We start from the raw sequence: 14,010 nt of genomic DNA on the forward strand, positions 1-14,010 counted from the left end.
AACTGAAGTGTTGGTGATATTGGCTCCATGTGAAACATCGCATGTATTGTGAGATGCTGGACACTGGTGTTTCTGAAAAAGGGGCAGCACAAGAGCTGCTGCAAAGGGGACACTGGCCTCTAGCAGATTCCTGCACTCGGCATGTACAGCTGAGCTATGGACCCTGGACTTTCCTATAAAAAGACTCTTTGTTCACCACTGAATGGCATTAGGCATGGACTTGCTGAGGGGCCACCATGAAGTCTCACATGAGGAGGGCAAACACTAGCCTGAAAACACAATACGGGAGTCATAGGCAGACACATCTCTGCTTTTTTTGTGCAAAAATGCATATTTTCACACATAATTTTGCCAGTGGTTTGATGTTTTGGTATGTTCCTAGCGTATGTTTTTTTGTTGACAGATAATACATTTTATTTTCTCTGTTTGTCTGTCTATCTGTTGTGTGTTTATGGGAAAGGGGATTATGTTAGACATACAGGTGTTTGCTGTATTACTTTACACTGGGAAAGATACTCACACTGTTATTCTAATAACCAGGTCATTTTCCTTGTTTTAGCTCTTCCTAATATAAAGTCACATGAAGCCCAGTTAAAATATGGTATAAGATGTAAATACTCAAACCCTAAAGACAGAATCTGACAGCCCTATTCTAATAATCAAGAAAATTCTTTGGTTTAATTCTCGTATTTCTCGTAGCCAAAACTTCCCTCTCCGCTCAGCAATGTCTGGTCTCTTTTCAGCATAACCAACAGAAGCACCATACAAAAGTCTTACAATGGATGTCTTAATCTCTCTGTGTGCTTTTAGAGCATTATTTTGAATTCCATCATGCTGCCTTTTTTCTTTCCTCTTCTGAAGTTTTATTACAACAGCAGAATTCCCAGGGAGCTTTGGGGGCAAGGTTCACATAATATAGCCCTGAAGTTTTGCTTAGGTGGAATCCATCCCCCAATCCTGGCCATCTTTTGATGATCTTTCTATTTCAGAAAGATTCACTGGGTAGTCTTACAGCATTAGCTGTATGCAGTTTATTTTTTATTTTTTATTTACTAGACAGTGAGCATCGACAACCCTTTCATGATGCTTTCTTTCTCTGACCTCACAGTGACAAGGCATCTTGTTCTTTAACATTGAGGGAGGCAGAAAAATGCTTGAGTTGCTCAATGTGTGCCTTCTATACCAGTTTCAAAATGGCTTATTCTTCTGGTTTCCATGGTGACAATTAACACTGTTTCAAGGCATTGTTCCAGTCCCCATTTGGGCAGAATTTTCGGTGTGATTTTTAACAAAAAAAAAAAAGGTTTTAGGAGGGGAAAAAAAGCCTTTAGCATAACTGTCAAAAAAGTTATCTCAATCAAGTCTTCATGCATTTCTAATTATATTTACTTCAGAAATCCTATTTTTGCTGGCTTCATTTTATAATTCAGTTTTAGCATTTACGCTTTTAAAAAGTAGGCACTGAATGAAAATTTTCTAAAAACTTCTTTAATTCTTAGTTTTTAAAATGAGCTAGTGTTTGTGGTTATTTTTAACTCTGTTTTTAAAGTTTTCTTTGTATATCTCTATATACGCACAAGAGTGGCATTTAGAATAGGAGTGGCCTGTGTCTTTAATTTAGATCATTCACAGATCTATTAGGAGGCTTCATTAGTCAAAATTGAATTGGCCAAGCAAAGACACTTAATAATGTAAATATGCCCTTTCAATAGAGTATATTTTATTTTTGACTAGACAGAGAGGCCCACAGCAGGTGCTGTGGGGAAATTAAATAGCAGATGCTTATTTACCTTAGTACTCAAGAAAAGCCATCTGACTTTAACTTTGTTAATCTCATTTTTGGCTATTGAAGAGTAGTCTATATCATAGCATCCCTAGACTACAGGACACAATGGGCCAGCCTCTGCTCACTTACTGCTATGGCTGGAATAAATATGAAGATTAAATTATTTTCTCACCACAGGCTAAAGTAGCCTTACCCGATAGGATGACCAAGAACCAATAAGAGTTGATTGTCTCTAACGTTTCTGAAAATGTTGGAGAGAAAAGCGAAAAGATACTAGCATCAACAGAAACCCATAACCCTCCTGGCATGATTACATATACAGCTTGAGGCCCTATATTATATCAAATTCAACCCTCGGAGTCCTTCAAAATTAAAATAAGTATTTTCATCTTAAATTTCAATCTTAAATTACATGACATTCCAGTACCTTTCATGCACATACCAATACATCCAACAACTAACTGGATTGTCTTAGCTTTTATAGTTTGAAATCATTGTCCATCAGTCACATCTTTCATCAAGCTGTTGATCCAGGAGGTTACGTGGTGACGCAGGCAGAGAGCATACATAAAAACACGTTTTCTTAATGTAATAACCTTCACAATAGTGGTTTCAGCGACTACTGGTACTAGATTTCACAGAGAAAATTATTTTATTATAGCTAAGATTAAATTCCTTTTTATATTTTTATTTTTACAAGACAGTGATTTTTATGAGACACATCTAAACTGTTGCCTTTCTTGACTCATCTGTGTAGTTGCCATTCAAAGTTGGGGTAAAGATGGGGGGATGAGCTCGTTGCGAGTGAGAGTGATAACTGGTTGAGGCCACTCCCGGGTGGCACAGCTGGAGGACTCCATCGATTAATGCACGTGACATAAGCAAAAGATCTGAATAGGATTCTCCTGCTTGCCTGAAACGCTAGTTCCCCCAATATGATGTCAAAGAAGCCTTCTCAAATTAATTATGTAAATATTTGTCAGCAACGTCATCTTTAGATGGGAATCTGATTACATAAGGAAGACTGCCCTCTCCTCCAGTCAACACTCTGATAAATAAAACACCATTGAGGTTTCTAGAATGCTTGTTGAGTGTTGAGTCTGGAAAACATGAGTGGACAGTGTGTCTTTTAAGCGTTGGAGTAACGTGGTCCTGGTAATTGCCTGCCATTAGAAAATGCAATCCAAATTCCCGTGTATCACAGGCCAAATTCTGAAAGCGCTCCAAAGCAACCCTTGATTTTTTTCATTATGCATATTCATGTAATTTTGGATACTCTGACACCCTGATCAACATTCATTAATACTATGAAATGTTTTAAATCACCTCATTTAAAACATTTTGTTCTGTGATCCACAAATGACTAACATTTGGAGAAGTTTACATAATACAAATGATGTGCATGTTTAGTGTAAATGAAAGATTAAAATAGGAAATGAAAAGTATGCAAACATATGCATGAAAATGCTGAGGACCTATTAACCAAAACAGGGATTTCACACCTTTTCCTTTAAGCTGCCTCCAATTGTATTTCAGTTTGGGATCTTATATAATATCATGCTATCAAGGCGAATAAAACCACCCAAGTGTTTGGGCATGTTTTGAACCTGCTGATTTCCTACTTTGTCCAGACAAAAGCTTTTCTTATTAGATCTGATAAGGTGCTCATCTTAGCTCAGTTAGGACAATGGTGCAATACGACCATGTATCTCAGTGACCTAGCTTTTATGCCTTGAAGAAAGAAGTTTATGGATTGCCATTATATACTTAGAAATGTGCTAAAACTGTAAAATATGTTTAATACTTTAACCAGAATCTAGTTTTTCTACTCAGAGGTGTTTTTATATGCACATTCAAAAGATACATCCACATCCATAGCTGTCCGTAAGATAGGACTTTCTAACTATGAAGTTATCCAAATAGAGTTATTTGAAGAGAATCACCATAGTAACTGTTGTATTAAATACATTTACATTATTGCTAGCAAAACATCTTTTAGTAGAGACTCACTTGGTCAGTTTGTTAGAGTACAGTGTATATTGGGGGAAGGTTCTATAAATTGATTGTGATGTTTGGGAACATTTGACAGTAGTCAACAAGGAAGCATAGATTTGTAACCATTCTCAAAGCACTGGTTTTCTTTTTCCTCTTATATGTACCTGTTATGTACCTCTCCAAGCCCACACAGAATTTTTAGTAAAAGAAAAAAAATGTTAACTGAGAATTCAGGGGGCTTACAGGATAAGGAGGAAGTTACACAATTTTGGGGGGCTGTCTTATTTGTATCACTCTGAGACTGGTCCTTTGAGGGGACAGAGATGAGTGACAGGCAGTACTCCAGAGTCAATTGTTGACCAAAACTAATTGCAATATTAAATCCCCCTAGACCAGGTATTTTTCTGTTTGGAATATTTTGAAATAAAAATCAAATGTGTGTGCAAACTTTAGTTTAAAAAGACATACATCTTAGTCAACCAAATGGAATACCTTGGATGTTTGTGTTTATGTAATGTATATAAATATATATATTTTTAAGCTGTTTTCAGCAATTTTCCTCAACTACTCAAGGTTCTTAGTTTAGCCTCCCCATAAATTTTATTGGAAACAAAAACTTTTAACACCCTTGAGCCTTACTAACTCTGCTCATAGATTTTCTGAGAACACCTCTTTCCCTAATGATCTTTTTTCTCTTCCTGTTTTAGAGATACAGCGTGGAAATGTCCATCAGGGACCTGAAAAAGACGGAGCTGCTTAGTAAGGTTGAAGCTTTGAAGAAAGGTGGCGTTTTACTACCAAATGATCTCCTTGAAAAAGTGGATTCAATTAATGAAAAATGGGAACTGCTTGGGGTATTTGCATTTTTATTACTGTTTGTAGGTTATGTGTACATTTTTTGTGTAGTGAAGTACCCTATCTGTCTGATTTCTAATTTGAGGCACAAATATCTCTCTCTTTCAATTCACTACCTACATTTCAAACAAGCTATTCATGCTATTATGGGGGGGGGGGGACACTGCTTTTCCTCTGCTGTTGATTTTTTTTTTCACTCTGAGCTTGTATCCTCTCAGATTTTCATAATTTTGGTTATTTAATACATAAAAAAGTAAGTAAAATATGCCATGTATTATGGGTATGCACCAAGTCAACTATAATACAGTATATCTGATATACACCGACTGTCATGCTTGAATGAACATTAATAGAATTTATTCTGAAGGTACATGTTGGAGACTTCCACTGTTTAACTATTTACTGTACCCTCAGACGAAAAGTGGAGTTGTCACTACAGCTTTCAAGTCACACTAAAGCCACCAAAACAAAGATGCAAATTTGACCCAAATCTGAATAGCAGAATTAAATCGGCCTCTGTTTAGTGCCTCAATTTCCAGCTCACTTTTAACAAAAGCCAAAAAAAAAAAAAAGTTTCATGTAATTCATTTCACGCAATGATGGGCTGGGTCTCAGCCAAAGACTGAGATGCAAGAATCTGGCAAAAAGGCAATATAGAGATTCTGTTACCCAGAGACCAGGATGGCACTGTGCAGAAGACGGTACTGTCCTTTTGTTGGAAGACAGCTGAGAGAGAGAAGTTAAACTGTGTTTTTTCATCAACTTCTCTCCTGAATTGCCTTCACTTCAAATCAAGGGTAAGCTAAATTTGTCAATTACTTAAATGATTAATGATAACAGCTAAGTATGGGTGGTGTCAGTTACGGAACATGATTTTGCATGCTTTCCCATTCCTGCCTTTCTTTTTTTAACTTTTAAAGAAATAATACTCAAAGAATATTTTGAATAAAAAGCTCTCCATGTACCTTGATGACTTGGAGGACTGCCAGTGTTCAGTTTACACCATGCTTAATCTAGGTGATTAAACAACTCCAAGTTTAAATCCTTGCTTTCTCATCTAAATTCACTACACTCTGCAGTTGTGCAAAGTAACTTAAAATGTTAAAAGTTTTTACTCTGACCTATTGTTACATTACTTTTCCATAGTAATTAATGGCTTTCCTTTTATAATATGGTGATTGAAATCAGAACCTACTAAATTCTACAGAATTCACTGATCTCATACAGGAGAACCATGCTTAGTGTCTGACATTTTAAAAGACTGTTTACTAAAGAGATGAAAGCAGCAATTTTATGTGCGTGATAGGTAAAGCAATAGTCTGTCTATACTGTTTAATCTATTTTCTAATTTGATAAATAATTAGCACTAATCTCTTTTGAAAATTGTTCAAAGTATATCATGTATATTCCTTCCTAAACAAAACTTGTAAATCAGTGATAAAAAAAGAAATAGAATATTTAGCTATCCTTTAGGAGCCAGATCCCTTAAAAGTGGTTGCCATTTTAACAAAAATATCATTTGAATACAATATGCAGTTTTGTGATGATTTCTGGAGAGAGAATGGTGGAGGGAAGATTTTAACAAAACCTGGGCCACACTTGCCACCACCAGGCATACTGCTTTAATTGGCTTGATTACATTTTAATTGGCATGAAAAAAATTTAAAGACAAGGATTTTAACTTCTAACAATAGTAAAATAGAGGGATATGGTTTTTAATATTACTTTCATCTAAGGTGAACAGTGTGGAATGGAAATACATTAGAATGAAATGTCAGTGGTGCGTACAGTTTAATCTGTGAAATTTTGTCCCCTGTGCTGCATATTACTCTGTCTCAATTGCATATTAAACAACCCTATCAAGGCAGGCATTGGCATCTGCTGTGCTGACACAAATTGTGAATTAAATGAAATTGATGTCCTCTGTCGTATATTTATGAAGACGGACCATTCTCTGAAGTATTCTGTTTATGAAGAATTTATGATTGCAAACTGTTCCAGAACAAAAAAGTGGCAATAAATTCTTTTTTGTGACCCTACCCTCCAAGGGCATTGATTTCACCTCCTGCTGCTACTTTTGTTACAGCATAAAAACAATAGCTAAATCTGGATCCCACTGAGGGTCTTCAAATTATCAATATTTGCACCATGAAAATACAAGGGAGTTGCCAAGAAAGGCTATTTTTCGGTTACGATCTCCTAAAGATACTATTTATAGAACACTACACAGCAGATGAATGTTTGTTGACTTAATTTTATTAGTATTTTAAAGCTTATTTTTGTAGGTTAAATTCATCATTATAGAGTAACTCCTCCTGTTTCTCCAAAAAGAATGTTTTCCACCAAAAAGAAGAAAAAAGCCTTCCCTGACTGCACCTTCATGCCATAGTGATTAATCTAAGAAGGCTTCTAGCATAGAGGTCTGAGACTTATTTTAGCACATGTTTTAGAAAGCCTAGCACCTACAAATGCAACGTGGGAAGAATTAAGGGTTGAACAATTTCAAAATCAGGTAAAAAATCAGCACCAAGGAGGCTACCCCTTCTTACCAACCCTCAGTTGTAAGGTTTGGGGAATTATACTTCAGAAAATAAAACAAAACAAAAAAGAGGAATATAATTCTCCATACACAGTCTACTCTTGGCCTCTTTAGTATATTGATTAAACTCATACTTCTATCTCCTGAAAATTTTATGCAGAGATTTTTTTTTTTTTACTGTAAACTCCTGTCATGAGAATTTCAATGAATTTTTATCAGTGACCATGGTGAACTTTTGGGTCAAATCTCCTTACTGTTAGAGGAAATTATAAATGAATGAGGTCTTCTGAAGCCTGTAGTGGTAGTCAGAACAACACGTATGGCTCAAGACTCGAATCCTAAGTGGAACAATGAGCTAAGCTGAACTGAAGGTCAGTCGTGAGGTAGCAGGTGCCACAGTCCAGGTGGCTCTTGTTAGCAGCCAAACTGTGATCTGTTTTTGGTACCTCAGCTAATCTTCGTTTTTGTCTTTTGTTTTTTGTTGGTGGTGTTTTTGTTTTTTGTTTTTAATCTGCTGCATTAGAAAACCCTAGGAGAGAAGCTCCAGGACACAATGGCAGGGCCCAGTGGGTCGGGCCCACGTGACCTACTCTCTCCTGAAAGCGGAAGCCTGGTGGGGCAGCTGGAGGTCAGGATCAAAGAACTGAAAGGGTGGCTGAGAGATACAGAGCTTTTCATCTTCAATTCCTGTCTGAGACAAGAAAAGGAAGGAACAATGAATGCTGAGAAACAACTGCAATACTTTAAGGTAATAAAAAAACAATCAAAGTTGATAAAAAGCTTTCTTTATGGTCGGGATGAAATATTTATCAAGTACATAAAGGATTATACCCGTGTATCTATGTATCACTGTGCACTTAAATGTTTCCTTGAATTTATAGACACCCTCCACATTTCTTACGCGCCAGCGTCTGTGTGTGTATAATGACGAGCGTTAAGCATATCAAATACACGTTGTGTAGGGGAAGTCTCTGCTGCTTGGGTGCTTTGTGCAATGCCTGTTGAAGGAGGGCTTTGCTAAATTAAAAGCAGACGAGCAAACACTAAAGATTACTGAGGACTTTGAAAGGCAGACCTAAATGTTCTATAAATAATATGGCTAAAAATACTTCCGTAAATTGATATAAAAGCACATCATTTAATTGAAGACCATTAATGCTCATGAAAGGAAACATTTTTACATATGAAAGAATCAACTACTTCTGGAGGGATGAACGAAAGTCAAAGAGGTTCCTACATGACAGGCATTTTCCACTGGAGAAAAATGCCAGCGTTAGCAACACAGCCACGTGCGTATTTACTGTATGTCCATGAAGAAGAAGCGTTCCCCTTATTTATTCCCTGATTTACACAATATCTATTCAAAAGCAGCTTAAAATTCAGATGTTTGCTCTTATTGGCCACACTAGCCTGTGCTGCTTGAACCCTCCCGTCAATGCAGTGGTTACTTGTGCTCCAGCTGGTGTCAGCCTGAGGCTTTGGGGTTGTAGAACCTGAATTTGGTGGCAAGAAACCATCTGGCACAAAAGTCTGAAAGAGGAGAAAAGGGAAAACCAAGAAGGAAAGAACTTCCTGGGACACAGCAACTGTTTCTTCTCCAAGCACTGTAGGACCAGATTTTACTCAGCTTACACCTCAGCCCTGCAGTCTTCCGGCAACCTATCAGTGAATTTAGTCTCATGTAGTTCACCCTCCCTCAGTCAGACAGGCAGGCTCACCTTGCTCACCTGCAGAGCCCGGGAGGAGGCACCCCCTCCAAGGTAAGACCACAATACTTCCCAATAAACTGTCAGTATTACACAGCTACGTATTGTTTTGGCTGAACTCCTTGTCTGCCATTGAATTGACAAGACCAAACTGGAAGTTAAAAAGTCTCTTGCCAACATAAATGGGTTTTACTGTGTAAAATCTAACATCCAGATGATTTGTTATTTGACCTCTGCTTGTTTCACCCTAACCCCCATTGCTGGGAGATGGAGTCTTCAGCTATTTCCCTCTGTGTTTTTTGAACTTAACATGTACCTTGTAAAGCATCCTGGTCGTCAGTAGGCTGGATGTTGTGAAATGTATTTTTTCTCTGTAATATCTATGTTGCAGCTTTAGTTAACTGGTTAATGGCCCCAGTCAGTTGTGTGACCATCATATTTCTTGTCTGATCCCTCATGCCTCAATTTCTTCATCTATAAAATGGAATGCTGGTAATATTTATCTTGCATGGTTATGAGCTCACATATGCAAATCATTATTTCTACTTTATGTAATAATGCATTCATAAAGGATAGAAATCTCTTAAGCCCAAAGATGTTACATAATGCTTAGAAACAATAGCAGGGAGCTTGTTATTACAATTATTTATATATCTACTTACCTACTAGTATCTCTCATATATAGATAATTAAAAGCATGTTTTTTTTTTACACATTCACTATTACTATAAATGGAAGCATGAGCAGTTCTGCATTACTTTTACTGATGCCACCAAAAAACTTGAGCTTTATGCTTGACGTTTGTACAGTTCTATCAATATCATTTCACGCACAGTGAGAGAGAAAGACTGAGAATTCTCTAGGCTTCCAAATCATTAACTAATTCCTAGGAGTTCTAGTCATTTGCTAACTCACACTTCCTAGCCGCTGGTAGAACAATCACTATACCTAATTCATTGTTTACCATGTGCATCTTACTGCCTGAAAATACAGAACTTTTGTTTCAAAAGTACCAGAGATTATCACATGCTTTTTGCTATTTTCTTTCTTTTCTTCAAAGATATTTTTTTCTTAGAGCATTTTTTGTTTTCAGTGTCACTGTTTATTAAACTAACTACTTTTATATCCCACTCTTATTTATTTAACCATTTTAAAAATAATAAAATAGAGACTTTCCGACCCCAAACAATCAGTAGGACCTTGATGGTAATGTAAAATATACCTCACCAAAGGTGTCCCCAGCCCTCTTCCATCCCCTGCTATCCTTACCTAAGGTAATCATGATCCTGAACCCCATGTTCTTTATTCCCTTGCTTTCCTCTGGCAGGAAGGAATTTTTTTATTTTATCTGTTTTTTAAAATTTATTAGAGGTAGTCATGCTGTATGTTATCTTTTAGGACTTCTTTTTCATTTAACATTATAATGCCAAGATTTATTTATGTCATTGAAAGTGGCTGTAATTCACTTATTTTGACACTTGTGTAACAGTCCATTGTGAATATATCCATATCTCATTTAATGTAATAGCAACTTACGAGGTTGGTATTAGGATCCCAATTTTGCAAATATGGAAACAGGCACTTGGAGGTTAAGTTTGGTGTGTCCAAGGCCATGCATAATAGGCAGTAGAATTAGGTTTTAAATCCAGAGCTGTCTGACTCTAAAGCCCATTCTCTGAACTACTATGCAAAATTGATACTTATTGATATTTACTGAATTCCCTTCCATTCCAGGTGACTCAAAGGGAAGAGCAGGACAGAATTATGTCATTATTTCTTTGTAATGGGTTTATCAGTCACAATCTTCAGCAATTTGGCCAGAATAACAAATGGCTGTAGTGAGTGATTAAAGATCTGGGGAGATGAAAATATTTGTGTTTTTGTTTTACATTTTTGTACATTTCTTTGCCATCTGTTACTTTTTAAATTGAAACTTTTCAAACTTTTTGATATTATGGAGCTCTGCTGATTTTTCTTTATGACCTGAAACTCTTCCCTTGTAAAGTTTTGAACATTAGGAGTTTGATCAGATAAGCTAAGTGGATGTAGCGTGACAGCACTTTTTTTTTAAAAGAAAGCTTTATGCATGTCTGCTGGAATAAATGTCTTCCCTAGTCAGAATTTTAAATATTTCTGAGCTATTAACGCTTTAGCTCTTAGTGTATGATTAGTTAAGTGTTCTGTATAGTACCACATTCATTGGAAGAAACCAGATTTTTGTCTTTATAGTAATATTGTCATATAATGTTAATAACTTGTCAAAATCATAATTGGTAATAGGCACATGCAGAATCAAAACTTTTTTACTTATCACAAATCCAAAAACCCGACACCCTCTGCCTTTCTAAGTGATAAAACTGCTCAGATAAGAGAGTTATTAAAGAACCTTTATGTGTAAGAAACTCTTTGTCATGTTCCACCTCTTCTCATGGGTTCCCAAATGTTTTCTGCTGTCATTGGTCACACAGAAGACAGGCTTTATCCACAGGGTTTAGCTTTATGATTCTCCTTTAAAATCTCAGGCTTTGAACAGAATGAATGTCTTTCTATGACACCCAGAGTAATGATAGATAAGCCACAGAGCACCACCCAGGAGAACTAGGAGGGAGGGTGCTGCATATAAAAAGGAAAATCCATTGCTTTGTAGACACAACTGTTTCCTCCTCAGAGCTTGGTCTGGGATGAGAGAGACGATCAGGATCTTAAGTCTTCAGAAAAAAAGAAAAAGCAATGGTGGAATATATTCTTTTTCTTTAAGGCAGTAAGTGTGATAAATGTGAGATTAGACACATAGCAAAATTCTACCTAAGAAAGTCAAAGCCCAGGATGGGAGAGACAGAAAGGTGTGAATCTAAGAGCCCTGGGACAGAAATGTAAAATTGTCAAGGAGTGAACACACCGTAATAACAGAATGTGGAGGGCACATCAGAGATTAATGAGGCCAGCTGGCAAAGGCCCCTTAGAGCTATGCGTGTGCAGCTCCAATGCCATTGGCTGAAAAGTGTTACTATTCAACGATGACCCTTCAGAGAGAAAAGAAAATAATTACTTAATCATTTGTTCCTTATTTCACATAACCAAATTCATTATTCTAAAGACTCAAATTAGGGAGAAATTATCCATTACCAGCTAAAAGAAGCTGTAGCACTGGACTGGGCCCAGAACCAGTCTGAGAAGGGCAAATTTAGACCAGCCAAGAGGCTCAGTCACTGAGAACAATGAGTATGATAGATTTGGTAACCTCCTCAATCACCAGTGTCCCTCATATGCTTAATTAAAATTTGACCAAGCACTTTTATGCATGTTACTAACTTAAACGTTACACTATATAAGTTGGAAATTGTGATCACCTTCTTATGTATGTCATTTATTTTTATAAATGAAGAGTTTGAGATATGGAAAATTATTATGACTTGTTTGAATCCACACAGCAACCAGCAGCAGAGACAGAGCAAAAGCCATGGTCTTTGGATTCAAATTTCAGTATTTTCCCATTCTATCATTTGCTGACCCTTAAATAAACATTGGAACCTTATTTTATTCTAAATTAAAGGTTGGCAAACATTTTCTGTAATAGGCCAGGTAATATAGTCTCTCACAATTATTCAGCTCTGCTGTTGTAGCGTAAAAGCAGCCACAGACAATATGTAAATGAATAAATATAGTGTGTTCAATAAAACGAATTTACAAAACTGTTCACAAAAGCAGCCAGTAGGCAAGATTTGGCCCACAGACCTTAGTTTCCTGACCCTGCTCTAGATTACAAAAATTATCATAAACATGGGAATGCGTACCATCTACATCTCCTTTAAGGAAAGAAGGCCATGTTAAAATTGCAGTTGGAGGAACAAAATGTTCTTTTAATAACTGTAACATTGACAACTAGTACTTATCAAGTACTCATAAGATATGCATTACAATTTCTAAGTGTTTTTTACTTGCATTCACTTATTTAATCCTCATTACCATCTGGAGGCAGATGTTTTAATTATCCCCTATTTATGGATAAGGAAACTGAGGCAGGGAAAATTGAAGTTAGTTACTCAAGGTCATATATCAAAGTTATACATCATACATACATACATTAAGGTAAGTGATAAAGCCAATAGTCAAATCTAGAAAGTCTATTCCAGAATCTTCCACTATTTTGTAGAATTGGTAGTCCCTGGGTCAAAGATCTATTTCTGGAAAGAGAAAAATGCATTAACTGGTAGCTTAGTCTATTGTTCCTCATCCCATTTCCGATTACTTGAACAGCGAGTAGAGAATGTTGGAGCGTAACCTCCTCAGGAGCTTCCCAGGTGTAATCTGAAGCCAACCCCCATAGGCAGTGGGCAGGGAGAGACCAAAGAAAGAAGCAGACCACTCCAGATTGTAGGTGTCAGTCTTAATAGGAAAGGGAATTTAGGAGTCTTGTCGTGGGCAGCCACAAGACAAGTAGATATCTACACCCACCAGAATTTAAAAGGTTTATACAGAGGCCTGAACTGGGCTCAGTCATGTACACAGTCCAGACTGTCTCATCACTTCACTATTATCTCAAGGCTGTGTCCTTGGGGCAGCTTCTAAGAGCAAGGAAAGCAAGCAGAATGCAAATTCTAATGACAGGAAGGGGGATGAGGAGCCTCCAGCTGGCTGGGTCCAGCTTGAAGGTCAAACCAGTGGTCTTGTCTTTTTAATGACCACCCCTCCAACAAAGGAAGTCAGCGAGTCAATCTTTTGAATCTTGGAAATTAAAAATTTTAGAGTAGGAACAGAAGTTCAAATTAACTGTGAAATGTGCAGCATTACTTAGTAATGACTGAAAAAACAATATCACTAATGTACTTTTATGAAATAAAGAGATAAATAAGAGCTAAGCATGGTTCACATGCTTTAAGAAATATTTCCCCAAATCTCACTGTGTAATTTCCAGGAATAAAAATAGGACCAATCTAGCCAAGATATTTAGAGGGAATTTCCCATGTCCACTATAATCAATCTCAGATGGCACCATAAATAATCATACTTCCTGTGTCCTTCAAAACCTACATTTTTAAGGAGATAAGGTTGAAAGACAGGAGACAGTATGTTGGAAGTTTTGAGATATGAGAAAGGAGGCCATGGTTCCTACAGGTCCAGGATCATCT

The 14,010-nt window shown here is 36.8% G+C and overlaps 1 protein-coding gene across 3 annotated transcripts in view; it reads left to right on the plus strand.

The window, feature by feature from the left end:
• Nucleotides 1–14,010, plus strand: part of AKAP6 (A-kinase anchoring protein 6) — a 491,494-nt gene that overhangs the window by 414,984 nt on the left and 62,500 nt on the right. For all 3 annotated transcript variants that reach the window (XM_031453560.2, XM_064485883.1, XM_010986148.3), the window contains 2 exons: nt 4,489–4,635; nt 7,699–7,923. In XM_031453560.2, coding sequence (XP_031309420.2) covers nt 4,489–4,635; nt 7,699–7,923 — 372 coding nt within the window. The remainder of the gene's footprint in view (nt 1–4,488; nt 4,636–7,698; nt 7,924–14,010) is intronic.

The sequence above is a fragment of the Camelus dromedarius genome, chromosome 5 (genome assembly GCF_036321535.1).
Source record: "Camelus dromedarius isolate mCamDro1 chromosome 5, mCamDro1.pat, whole genome shotgun sequence".
NCBI classification, from domain to species: Eukaryota; Metazoa; Chordata; class Mammalia; order Artiodactyla; family Camelidae; genus Camelus; species Camelus dromedarius.